The sequence below is a fragment of the Abramis brama genome (assembly GCF_963993115.1).
Source record: "Abramis brama genome assembly, chromosome: 9".
Lineage (NCBI taxonomy): Eukaryota > Metazoa > Chordata > Actinopteri > Cypriniformes > Leuciscidae > Abramis > Abramis brama.
The window spans coordinates 41151622-41165960 of NC_139971.1; the positions used below are offsets into that span (position 1 = coordinate 41151622).

General features: G+C 36.2%; 1 protein-coding gene across 1 annotated transcript in view; it reads right to left on the reverse strand.

Annotated features, from left to right (window-relative positions):
- Positions 1 to 4812: 4812 nt before the first annotated feature.
- Positions 4813 to 14339, reverse strand: part of prtga (protogenin homolog a (Gallus gallus)) — a gene marked incomplete at both ends in the record, with an annotated part of 40453 nt that continues 30926 nt past the window's right edge. Inside the window, 9 exons of the mRNA XM_084124263.1 lie at positions 4813 to 5181; positions 5937 to 6035; positions 6201 to 6339; positions 7018 to 7141; positions 7280 to 7444; positions 9316 to 9486; positions 9600 to 9727; positions 11180 to 11366; positions 12424 to 12519. Of these exons, the coding sequence (XP_083980389.1) occupies positions 4813 to 5181; positions 5937 to 6035; positions 6201 to 6339; positions 7018 to 7141; positions 7280 to 7444; positions 9316 to 9486; positions 9600 to 9727; positions 11180 to 11366; positions 12424 to 12519 (1478 nt within the window). The remainder of the gene's footprint in view (positions 5182 to 5936; positions 6036 to 6200; positions 6340 to 7017; positions 7142 to 7279; positions 7445 to 9315; positions 9487 to 9599; positions 9728 to 11179; positions 11367 to 12423; positions 12520 to 14339) is intronic.

Consider the following 14339-nt stretch of genomic DNA (forward strand, 5'->3'; position numbering starts at 1 on the left):
GTTGAGTGCATAGTGCATAAGTAAATAGTGTATAAGTCGTTACAAGTGTATAGTGCGTCATTTGGGATACGACTACTTCCGCAGACCGCATAGCTCATTAATATTAAAGAGGACGACATGGTCGACGTCAGCACGGCCTCATTTATATTCAAAGAGTAAGCCTTTGCCATAGTAGTCTCTGTAATTGCGCGAGCTGCACCAGTGTACAAAGTTTGGGAGGAGCGGACACCTTTGACTTGTTGTTTTACGAGTTAGGTCACGGAAACGGGCGACTCCTCCGCTTGTGTTAGTTTACTTTAGCGCGATATATGTAAAGGCTGTGAGTGTAAAGCGGCGCGTGAGGCGGGACTGTCGGTGGAGTGCGCGTGCGTGAGCGCAGATACCCCTCTCCATCAAAGCACGTGTGTGTGTGTGTCTGAAGCGTAGACTGTAAAAAAAGATACTTAATCTAATATACATTAAATGTATCAACAGTGACTGTAAAACACTCCTTTTTTAGCAGCCCAGGACCTCCTAAAATATCCAGCCCACCTTTACCTCCTGTAAAGTCAAAAGGTGCGTCTAAAGAATTGCGTTTGATGTAACATGAGATGATAATGATCATTCGCTGATGTAACGTTATACTATTAGAAAGTGCTGTCTGACTGCATTTTAAGTTTTCATTTTCCTTCATTTAGTTTTCGTATGTGTGTGTGTTGTGCGTGACACCAAACTGTATATATATTATTATTTTTAATGTTTTTGAAAGAAGTCTCTTAACATTACAGCCTGCAGGCTCATCAAGCCTGTATTTATTTGATCAAAAATACAGGAAAGAAAACAGTAATATTGTGAAATATTAAAATTTTTAAAAAATTGTATATTTTTTACTTTAAAGTATATTGTATTTCTGTGACTCAAAGCTGAATTTTCAGTGTCACATGATCCTTCAGAAATCATTCTAATATGCAGATTATTTTTATCAATGTTGGAAACAGTTGTGCTGCATAATATTTTTTATAACCTGCGATACTTTTTTCAAGATAGAAACTTTTGTCCAGTACTATGCATACAGTACATACATTATGTTTTTCTAAATACTAATGCACTTACTAAAAATTACACACACACACATTTATATAATTCTTTGAGATTTTTTTTTTTAATTCTTAGCAAAGACCTCAAATAAAATTATTCAAGAGAAAAGAGACAACATTTAATACTTTTCAACATTTTTATTTAAACGGGAAATTTGTATAAATCTTATTTGTGGTGGTGGGGTGGGGTGGGGGTGGGGGGTCTACTGTAAATGTATACCTTTTTGGCATAAACATTACACCGTATTGCCGAACAGGAAAACAAATCTTCCAATAAACACATGGTACATGTATTTGACAAGCACAGCAGAATATTAACAAGTGGAATTTTATTTATTAAGAAATACATTCAGTTTTAAGGCTTAGAAAGATTTACTGCTGCAGTGCAACGGAAACTCACAGGAGCGAGACCTGCGGAAACCAAACATTCACTGCTTTCAGAAGAGTTCTCAAAGCTCTCCCTTTTCCCCTTCAATTTAGGCAAATTCAGAATAAAACACTTCAACAGAAGAATGCAGAACAGAATCCATTCGAAAATCAAGAGTTTAAGCAAGTGCAGTTCACAATCACATCAGTACTAAATAAAGTGACATGAAACTGGATTTCCTGAGTAACATCACCTCAGTGAGGGTGATGGTGAACCTGGAGCAACTGGACATGCAACCTGAGACGTTTTTATCTTGCATGAACAGAGATCATCTGTTTAGATGCATAATATGCCGTGAGGAAGAAACCCTTCAGCAAACGCAGCTCCTAAACTTTTGACATATTTTATGATGCTGCATTTCTAAATGTTTGTTGTGAATCAGCTTCTATGTAGCTAAAGAACTGATGCATGGAATTACACTTGCACACACACACACAAAGAAAACGCCCAAAGCGAAGTCAACAATTTAACACAACAATCAATATTGTTCTAAAACACTAAAGCATATTCAAATTTATATCAAAAACAACAATTCCGGCATCAAATATTCCCAGACGGCAACATAGTGTCGGCCCAGATCCGGCCCACATCTGGTACATGTGGATTCAACGCGAATCTGGGCCGACACTACGTCGCTGTCTGGGTTGCTGAAACAAGCTTAAACAAGCATTTTCTCCCCTGGTCGGGCTGGTCTGGAGTGTGTTTTCAGCAAGGTCTTGGCCACTAGTCAGACTGGGAGACCAGCTAGACCAGTTTAAACCAGCAAAGACCAGCAAGCCAGCTTTGAGTACTTCCAAGCTTTTTTCTTCAGCAGGGAGAATCCAAATATTAAGTCAGATTTTCTATTTTCACAGAATACGGGGTACATCATCCCAAAAAACATTGAAAAAACAATACAATATTTCTCCTCCAGTGAGAAAAGTTATAAAAGGAAACAAAAGGCATGAAATCCATCATCTTTGGTTTAATCGAAAGTCATAACCGATTGAAAGTACGACCGCGTAACACTGTTTTTGGTTTCCTGATGTCTTTCAGTACGTAGAAATCAAATCTACTTAGGAATATAAAGCTTTGTAACAAGTGAACAATGACAAAACACCATGCAAATGAATCTATAATAATCATCCGTGCAACGGTGACGACATTCTTTGGTTTCAGGCTGTTTGCTTTGAAAATATTATTTTTTTAAAACTGATTGTGTCTCTCTGATTGAAATGCATACAGTGGCCAATCAATTTCCCCTGATTGAGAAGAATTTCAGCCGCATGGAATGTTTATTAATATAATATAATAATATCTCTCTCTTTGTATATAATATTCATGTACAATAACATCCATGCTGAACGTGAAATTCTAATAAGGGAATCTGATAACTGCGACATTTGATTTAAGGAGGTGAATCTCATAAAGCCTATCAAGAACATTTCTAGCTAATATTTCACTTTAAAAGAAAAGGGGAAAAAATAAGAAATTATATTTTGCATTGCCAAAATTATTTTCATGACAATTGAACCATTAATTTATAATTAAAGATATGTTAAGAGATTATGTTAATGAGAATTTAGGGGTGAAATGTGATTAAAAATGTCACAATGCAATTTGGTCTGAATGGTCTGAAAATAAGTTTTCATGTTTCTTATGCAAAATGCAATTTCTTATTTTTCTCTTGATTTCGGAGTGAAATATGACACCTCGTTTGATCGCAGGATCACAGGACGTCTCTGAGTTTTCTAAAGCAGCTCTTTTTTCCGTAGGTCTCTGGGTGAAACATCTTTGGTTTGATTCAAGGATAATCTCATTGTCATCTCTTCATCCCAAAGACCAGCGAACATGAAAGAACAAATGAAAGCGCAAACAGTCCTGCAGATGATGGCGTGTCACCGTTGCACCAACAAACAACCCCAAACTAACCTGAAAGAAAAGTGCTACGCTCATGTTCCTAAATCTAAAATAGCATCAACTATTTCAAAGCACTACAGTAACTAAAATGTGTACTCAGTAGTACATATACTGTATATCAAGAAAAATAGATATCTTTTGAGGCAAAAAGGTTTCATGATCAGTCTACTCTTAAGATTTGATAATTATTTTTGGTTTTCTAGAACAATCATTCGACTGCAATCAACTGAATCTCCCGATGGTGTATCTACACACATTAAGGCCATTATTTAAAGCTATCGGTTTTGCTGCATTTTTGCAAGCATTTTTGGTTACTTCGTGCTCAAAAGAAGAAGACAGGAAGAAATGAACTATGGAAAAACAAATCCATCTCCACAACAAATCACACACATTCAGTACGGGTCAACCGCCCTTGGACTCGAGGAAGATACCCTGTCGATCAAACCATGTGTTTGATCAAACCAAAACACATGGCTTTTCAAATGATTCCTGAGATGAAGCAAATAAAACACAACTACTGCTAAAAATCAAAAAGGTAAAATGAGGTAGTATAAAACAGGGACTATAAGAGCAAAAATACACACATTCATATGACGAAATCACAAATAAAGACAAAATACTCAATCCTACGTAAACGCTCAATTCAAAGTTTGACGTTTCTGAACCTGAGGTAGGTATAAAACCCCATCCTAACCACGCGTGACGCAATAAATCTGCGTGAAAGTTTGATGAGAGGTCTGATAGCCCCGCCCACCGTGAAATCCTATTGGTCCTGCATATTAAACACCATGTTCTTATTGGCTGTGATTGTGTCAGCAGATTCAGCAGGAGATTTGATGAGTGTTGAGCTGGGTAGCTCCGCCCACCATGAAATCCTATTGGTGCTAAGCCCTGCATATTAAACATCAACCATGTTCTGATTGGCTGTAATTGTGTTACACAGCAGATTTGTTGCATCACGCCGGGTCAGAATAGGTAAAACACTTCTGCAATCCCATACTTCAGGACTAAACAAACAATAAACACAGACAAACGCACAAACTCAGTGAAAAGGAAAAAACGTTGTCGAGTGTATAAGTGGATATTAAATATTTAGTAAGTAAACTGAGGTAGATTAGGAAGTTAAGAGAGGCTTTCCTCTCTCGATGAGGTTACGTCAGAAAATGCCACAGTCGCATTTTTGGACGTTTTTTTTTTTTTTTTAACACATTCATGGTGGGTGAGATTCTACTTTCTTTCAGACACACAATCATTTATAAAAAACGAAAAGAAGAAGAGAGAAACAAATAATACATTCACCGAGAAAGCGGAGCATGTGTGAACGTCTCGGGTCGTCCACACAAAGCGTGAGTTTTCTGCTCAGTAGTCCGTTTAAACAGCAGGGGGCGCCAGAGAACACAAGGGTTTCTGCTAAACAGGATGAAGCTCAATCATTTCCTGTTGCTGAAATGTAGTTTCTGTCACTTCTGCCATCGGCATCACGTGGAGATGTAGTTGTTTCTCTGTAAACTCATCCGACGCCTCGTCCTGCAGGGAAACCGGGCGACTGTCGACACCCAGAGACAGGTTGGTTGCCTCCGTGTCGTCGTGAGAGAATCGCCCCGAGTCGCCCGTCTCGTGACTGCCCTCGCTGGAGTGCGAGCCCTCGCTGTCGCCCCCCGCTGGCTCAAACAGGCCCTGCAGCGACGACGGCGGGTGTTGAGGTGATGTTTCCGTATAACACAGCAGGGTGGTTCCCTGATGATAGGAATATGAAGGACTGGAGACCTTCTTCACATCCTGATAGAGGCAGAAAACACCCGTAAACAACAGAGACGGAAGGAAGGGTCAAAGATACAAACTCTTTTGAAACTGCAGGTGACTTAATGTCAAAAAGAGCACTAATGTGGGTGAATCTCACAAACCCCATCATATTTCATCCCAAAAGCATGGTTAAACAGATATAAAATTATATTTTGCTTAAAAAAGAAGCCTATTTTATTTTTGTATCAGTTTTTTTTAAACATTATTTTCAAGGCATTCACAGTGTATTTCCCTCAGATTCTCATTACTGTTAATAAAAAAACTGATGTATTATTTAAATGAATTTAAAAAAAAAAAGAATAATATACTCTTATTAAAATGTAATGTTTATATTTTCTGATTTAACCAGATTTAATAAATGTGTTAGATTTAGTATTAAGTTGCTTTTTGCTTTTGTCATGTTATTCAGTTTTCTACTTAAAATATAATAAGTATTATATTACAAAACCTAAAATAAATATTTATATTTTAGTCCAAAAACAAAAATGGAATAGTTTTAGTTTGTAATATATAAAGTTTATACATCATGGTAGTATTTACTACCTTAAATATTTTAAATAATAATAATAGATATTTAATGAAGTAATTTCATATTTCTGTTGCTGATGCTCTTTTTGTGAGATTCACCATATTTTCCCCTCATTCGGGACTGACATGTCATCTGGGTGTTGGTCATCTGATCTGACCGTTTCTTTAATAAAGCTCATTGTAATTTGATAACGGTTTCATACCTTGTCATCCTTCTTAAAGCAGCTCCATCTCTTCGTTTTCTTCTTCTCAACCGTGTGCTTCACTGGCCCATAACTGTTAATGATCAGATTTGTTCCGCCCTAAAACATTGAAATGCAAACATCAAATCACCGTTTTCACATATGCTTTTTTTAAACAAATATGCTGTAAACACACACACACACATATACATATGAAAGACCAGACTGGTTGACCACCTGCTCGTCCAGCACAAGCTAAGCAGGAATGTGTCATTTTAAACACACCTTTGCATCGATGAAATGATCTCTCATCATGGGCATCATCACCTCCACGCTCTCAGCTTGACTCTCATTGGCCAGTCGGGCAGCAGTGGGCGGAGCCTGTCCTTCTGCTTGCCTGATGGATTTGGCAGTGCTGGATTTCCTGTGTCATAAATAATGCAGTTCAGTCATGGAGAAATCAACTAACTGACATTTGTGAATGCATTTGTAAATACCCAATAATTGTCAATAATTACCTAAACAAACTCTTATTTTAGAATAATTTATATACTATTATAGTATTTATTCAAATTTTCAGTTATCATTTTAAATTTAGTTTAAGTTTTAGTAAATTTGCTATGTGCTTTTGTCATTTTTTTTTTTTTTGGAAACACGTTACAACAAGGTTTCATTATTTAACATTAGGTAACTACTTCAGTTAACATGAACTAAGCATGAACAATACTTCTACATAATTTATTAATCTTAGTTAATGTTAATTTCAACATTTACTTATACATTATGGAACTCAAATGTTGTATTTGTTAACATTAGTTAATGCACTGTGAACTAACATGAACAAACAATGAGCAGCTGGATTTTAATTAACAGTAAAAAAGATCAATAAATACTGTAACAAATGCTAATGCTAAAAACTAATGGAGACCTTATTGTAAAGTGTTACTGTTTTTTTCTATTTAGATTTCATTAATGTTTATTTCAATTTTAGTTGTAGTAATTTTAGAACTTAGAATGTTGCCCTGAAATAAGTTTGAAAATGATTTCTAACAGTTTTAGTTGACAGGTTGGCAGGTGTGTATAGAGCTATAGACTCTCTTACCTGGTTTTACTCCTGTATGCCAGTATGAGGATGCAGATGATAATGCAGATTAAAGCGATACACACACCCACTGCTATTCCCGTCATTGACCTCTGATCCAGGTGATAGAAACCATCAGAAAACGCTGTGGGTGAAGCACAGACACAGTTTTAAAGGTGACGCCAAGACTTGCATTGAGCGTTCATTCAAGCGATGTGGAATTTCACATGATAGCATGTTAGATCATGTATTTTTAGCCAATAGAGGGCGCTGAGTAAAACACCTGTGGCGTGGGAGGAGCCGTGTGTTCGGGAGGCGTGTCCGTCACGCACGGTCACTTCTGCAGCCGGCGAGAACGGCCCATCTCCCATCTGATTGGACGCTGAGACCTTCACCAGGTATACCTGACCGGACTGAAGATTCTCCAGCAGGGCCATCGTGACGCTCCCTGACAACGAGACCGCAAGGTGAACATTATTATCCCAAATAATGAATACACCTATTAATAATTTACATCAAAATTCTGTGAACCTTTTAGGAAAAACACTGATTTGCAAATGACTTTATCTGTATTCAGTAAATTGGTGAATATCACAAACAATTAAAAAAAAGAAAAATTTTATATTTTGCAATTACAATTTCTGCATTTGATTTTTTTTTTATAAATAGTCAAATGAGCACATTTTATGTGCATTTAATTTTTTTTCCATTAAAATCAACAAATATTACATTCAATATACCAAACACTACCATGATATTTAAAAAATACATAAAATATAAATAAGCATCATATTTTTTCTACACTGAAAAAAGGCAAAGAAACAATTTTCACTTATTGCAAGTAAATTTCACATTTACAAAGAAACGCCAGTTGACACATTAAATTAAACATGAGATTTTGAAATAGAAAGATCGAAATTGTTTTTCTTGTAAAACATACGGTACTCTGTTAAAATACCCATCGATTCTTTCTTTTAGGAGAAAACTTTATTTGATCTTTAAAACTTTGCAGACCTTTTACATTCACAAACTGCTATATTACATACTGCATAAAAAAAGCATAATAGGGGCATTTTAATCAGTGCCAAAACCAGGATGAGAATTATATGTATTTGCATTACATAAAAAATGTATGCTAAATATAATTTCTGAAATATGACACAGACACGTGTGAGATTCGCCCCAACTGGGATTTTTACTGCCGGACTCGTGACTCTTCATGTGACACCACAGGATCAGAGTTTTACTGAAACGAAACCCCGTCAGCACACAGCGGTTCTCTGATTCAGGGTGTCGAGGGTTAAAAGTCAAAGGTTTAGTGACTCGTCTCGTACCACCCAAAACAACCTGAAGCAGCAGCACGTCTGTGACCGTAACTGTGATTTATCCTGTTAGATCTGCAGGGCTGAACGTGTAACTGAGAGCATCCGTGTGGCTCGACAGTCCTGCTCATAAAGACTCATTCCAGCTTTTACAGTCTCTGACACGGATTTAGACCTACAGTAATAAACACTGACCCGTTCATCGGTGTTAGCACCCAGCCAGATGTCCTTTAATATGCGTTTATATTTAGTAATACTTATTTTTAACGCCATGTCAGCAGCAAGGCAAGAATAAAGTTAATAACAGAAGTCGTACAATTAACAAAAAACTATATAAAGCATTTAAGAAGATTAAATTTTAAAACACATTTAGGTGATAACACATTTTTAAAATGTATTTTTTTTGTATATCCGAGTAAAAATGTTGATGTGTTTAAATATAATTCTATACTAATTCTAATACTTTTTTCTACATTGAAAAAAATGTAGAACCCATTTTCACTCATAAATTTCTAGTAAATTTCACAAGAAACGGCAATTAACGTATTGAATTAAACATGACATTTTGAAGTTGTAAAACATACTCCATTAATCTTTTTTTTATTTACAACTTTGAAACATATTTTTTTATCGTGTAAATACATTGATGAGAATTATATTTGTTTGCATTGCATTAATAAAAAATGTGTTTTTGTGTTCTTTTGATTTTGGGCTGAAACATGGCAGACATGTTCTTGACAAATATATATATATATATATAGTCTCGTATCTAATGCTAATAAATAGAAGGATCAATTTTATATGCATTAATAATTACTAATATTATTTTTATTATTAAAAAAAAAACTTGCAGATATGTCTATTTATTTAGCTCTTATTCAATCATGTCATATCTGAGCTACTCAGGATATCATAATTTGCAAACATGAAATGATACTGACTACCAAGAGAAGAGAGAGACACACACACACACTCTCTCTCTCACACACACACACACCTTCTCTTTGCAGGATCTGCCACTCTCCGGCCGCCCATGCTCTGCGAGATGCGTACAGGATGGTGTAGTGTGTGACGGCCATGTTGGGCTCATCCGGAGGCTTCCACGACACCAGAGCCGCGTCTCCCTCGATCAGAGTCACCTTCAGCCCGACAGGAGCTCGACTGGGAGCTGAACGCACAGGCAAACAATCACAACCTCTTCTTTTCTCCATTTAAAAAGCCTCTTTAATACTCAATATATTTTCAATAGTATAATGTAACATATATCAAATATATGTTTACCTTCAGGAAGTGTGGTCTGGTAAACCACGGGACTCCATGGGCTGGAGAGCTGATCCACATGAAGACGAACTGCAAACTCATAATTGGTGTTTGAGTCCAAATCACTGACCATCAGACTCTGGTCCGCACTGCAGGAACACACACCACATGTTGGACGATGTGTCGCAAATGATGCGCACTGTACACTATGCTTTTATACTATGCACTGTGTACTCAGCAGTGTAGTGTATGAGCTTTATACGGTTATTTAGTCATTAAACATCACAGTCTTATAGCAGGTATTTATAGTAGAGGTGTAACATTATATCGAGTCACAATATATCGCAATACAAAAATGCATCAATATGTATCGTGGATAGTGACAATATGTATTGTGGATAGTTCACCCAAAATGAAAATTAGTTTTAGTGTCAGTACTACATTAAACTACTATATATAATGTTGAATATAATGCATAATAATGCAATGGGGGAATATTTGTGGGTCCTGATAATGCCAAATGTCTTGTGTTACCAGTAAAAAGGCCTACATTATTTTAAATATATCTAGTCAGTGACAGAGATCAAGCATATTCGTCTAAAATAATTCTGTATTTTCAGCTTCAGAATCATGAATATTGTTATTCTGGCGTCTCTATTGTCCTGTGCTTTGGGTTTCCAGCACCAAGTCCAAGACTATTCATTTACACCCACCAAATTTAGCATTTTAATCAACAGTACATTTTTTGTTGACCTTTTACCATATGTCTTGGAGTATCGCAATAATATTGTATTGTATAGTCAGTATTGTATAGTCAGTATCGTGATATGTATCGAATCGTGACATAAGGGTATCACTACACCCCTAATTTATAGTGTACTTTTTCTGATTGTAAACAAACTAATCACACTATTGACACTATAAACTGCATAGAATAGTGTGTAAAGGCCATGGTCGTGTTTTGTCAGATCAGTGTGTTCCTCACCCGTCTGTGCCTCTTGGCGTCTGACGCTTGTTTACTGACTGATTGAACATGCAGAATCAGTGCTTGTCGAGTCATGAATGTGTGAGAAGTGGCGTACTGTAATCTGGTGATTGTCCGTGTTTATCAGCGCTGTGTGAACTGGCCTTAAAGCAACACCAAAGCACTTTTCCTCTTCAGTCCCCCTACAGGTTGGAAGCGGAATTGTCCATTACCGCTGTCGTAAATAATTTAGCCTACCGTCGCGCGCACGCTCGCTGTTTATCCAGCACCGGCTTTAGAAATAGAGTATGATAGAGTATGTTGCATGATTTTATGAAAGTGTGATGTATAGCGACATCAGAAACGAAGAAAAACTAAATAATGACTATTGTAACGCTTGCCGTAAAGCAAGTCAAATTTGTAGTTTCTTATGTCTCATTCGAACTACAGATCCGCTACCCGATCTGGCTAACTTGCATAGTGCGGTTATAGCAGATAGAATAGATAGAAGTGCCGTTCACCCTGTTACGAGTTGATGAACCACTGAAACCATTTTGGAAACATTATTTTAAGGTACAAAATAATCTTTAGTGTTGCTTTAAGCATGTACTGTCTGTCTCGGGCCAGTCTTACTCACGTCTGCAGGTACAGCACCAGCGAGGCGTTCTGCAGACCCACAGGGTTACAGCGGACCGTGTAGTTGACCGTCTGTGCGCTGGTGAAGGCGGGTCGGGCCCAGCGCAGGAACACAGAGGAGGAGGAGTTACTGAGGGCGTAAACATGATGAGGTGGCGGAGGGGGCGGGACCAGGCGATCACGGACCGCTGCAAACACAAGTCAAGTCACCTTTATTTATATAGCGCTTTTTACAATACAGACTGTACCAAAGCAGCTTCACAGTGAGAACATGAAAATAATACAACAAAGTTTGTTTCTAGAAGAAAATGCGTCTACTTAATATTCACACTCTCACACCACATGGACTCTTTATGTTTTGTCATCAACTGCCTTCATCACTCATTTGTTGTCATGGACACTAATTACATTCAGCTGTGCACTCGTCAGTCACCATCATTAACACATGTATATATGCTCAGTTGTGTTAGAGTTCAGTGTCGTCGATGGTAAGTGTGTTGCTATCTGTTCGCCTGTCTGTTGGATCGCTAGTTAAACAAACCTTTCAATTGGATATTACGTTTGCCAGCAACCACCTGTGACAATCTTTTTATGCTCATGCTATTATATATATATATATATATATATATATATATATATATAATCTCTGTTTAAAAAGATTTAAATTTTATTGTTAAATTAGATTTTAATTTTTAAATTAGATTTTAATTTGTATTGTTCTGTTTAAAAAGAATTTAATTTTAAATCTTTTTTAGATTTTAAAAGATTTTATTTTTGAGTCTCTTCTGCTCACCAAGGCTGCATTTATTTTATCAAAATACAGTTAAAACATTGAAATATTTAGAAATATTACAATTTCAAATAGCGGTTTTCTATGTGAATATAATGTAAAGTGTAATTTATTCTTGAGATCAAAGCTGAATTTCACACGATCCTTCAGAAATCATTATAATTTGCTGAGGAAACATTTCTAAATTATTATTAATGTTGAAAACAGTTGTGCTGTTTCATATTTTTTGACCATGATACATTTTTTTCAGGATTCTTTGAATATAAAGTTTAAAAAAGCCTTTATTTGAAATAGGATCTTTTGTAACATTATTAATGTCTTTACTGCTACTTTGCAGTGTATGTATGCAATTCCTTACTACAAATGAAGCTAAATGAATCTTAAACCTATATTTAAACCACTTTTTTAGTAATGTTTGTAATAAATGGCATGAATATGTGTGTCGCTGAACTCACAAACACATCCCGGTGTGCTGATGGTCTGGTCCGCCTGGTATCCGTCACCCATGAAACTATAGGCCAAGAGTTTGACATGGTACTTCTTTCTGGGGTCTGTAATAAAGAAAGAATCAAATATATATATGTATGTATGTATGTAAAATGCATAAGAAGCCATGTCAGAATACAGATTCCTGTAATGCACGTAATCTGTGATCAGATTTTCAACAGCTTTGGTCAGTTTCTGTGTGAATGAATGGGGCAAAAGAGATGAAGCTCACGGCTGCACGTGTGTAACAGCAGATGTATGAGATCAGCAACATGTCAGCTGAAGTGTGTGTGTGTGCATTAGATAGCGGTGTCGTGTGTTTAGTGTGTGTGCACGTGTGTCAGATCAGCAGCAGATGCCCTGAGCTGGAGGTGCTGGTCAGCGAGTTAGTGGTCGATCCTCAATACAAAAGACGAGTGTCCATCCCCCGTTGGGTTCATCCATCTGCCGGCACCCCCTCACTGACTGACCCATGACTAGCGGCCGCAACCCATTCACAGCCAGGCCAGAGGTTAAATCAAACACCCAAAGGCCATGGGAAACACACACGGACACAGAGAGGTCAGTCACATGACCAAAACCAAAACCTCGTGGATCACAAAGAGACCAGAAATTGGTAGGATATTCAAATGACATTCAAGAATCACAGCAAAGCATTATTAAAAATTGCACACACAAAAAAAAGAAAATCCTGTCCAAGTAAATTACTCTTTTTTGCATTTATTAGACACAAATATATATATATATATATATATATATATATATATATATATATATATATATATATATTCCACTCAAAAAGAGCCATCTCTAGTCAAGGAGATATTAAACATTAGACTGGATAGCATAAGAAATGCTATTCACCCAATTTCGGGTCTGGAAATAACTTTCTTTTCCTGACATTTCCAGGTTTTTCATGAGCTCTGCCACTTTAAAAAACTAATGCAACACAATCTTAAGCATCCGGATGTAACTTTATCAAGCACACAATATGCAAATTTAAAATACACAAAACTAGTATACATTATTTTATATTTTGATTGTTTTTAGCTGTGAAGATTTTACTCAGTGAAACTAACAGTTTCCACACTGTCCTGTAGTTTTCACTTTAGTCACATGGTGGCGCTACACAACACAGCTTCAATACTGACATGACTGAACATGTTTGAGCTTCATATCCTTAGGGATTACAACTAAACAAATAACATGTGCATCAACTTTTTTCAACAACATGATACAGGGGTTCAAATCTACATTTACAGTAATATAGTACATGTATAGTGTGTATATAGTGAATATTAGTGATTCTGTGAAGTTTTTCACTATTATTTAATTGTTTAGCTTTTGTACAATTCATATTATCAAGTCATGTGGTGTCAAACAATTATTAAAAGTTCAAATATTCAATGAGTCAGCATTATTTTAGTTAGTATTATATCTAAACTATTATAGTATTTATTAATATTTTGAAATTGATTTTATTTTTATATTTTCAGTATAAGTTTTGGTAGGTGTTATGTGCTTTTGTCATCTATATTAGTATATATTTCTATTTAGTTTTAATTCATTTAAAAAAAAAAATAGTTTAGACATTAATTTCAGTTAAATTTTTCATTTTCATTTTTCCAACTACAATATTTTATTGTAGCTTTATTTCAGTTTTTAACCGAGTTCGTCAATTAATGTGAGATCAGAAAAATGGATACATAACAAAATTAAACAAGAAAAATGTAGATTAGACGCGTCATGTCAGCTGCCTAATTACTGTTACAGAGAAAACAAAGAGCACACTGATAAACTATGATCAGATTAAGGGTTAAAGGCCTAGATATGGATCTCAGACAGATGAAGCATTAGATTATCACTGATATTGGCAGAATGTGTC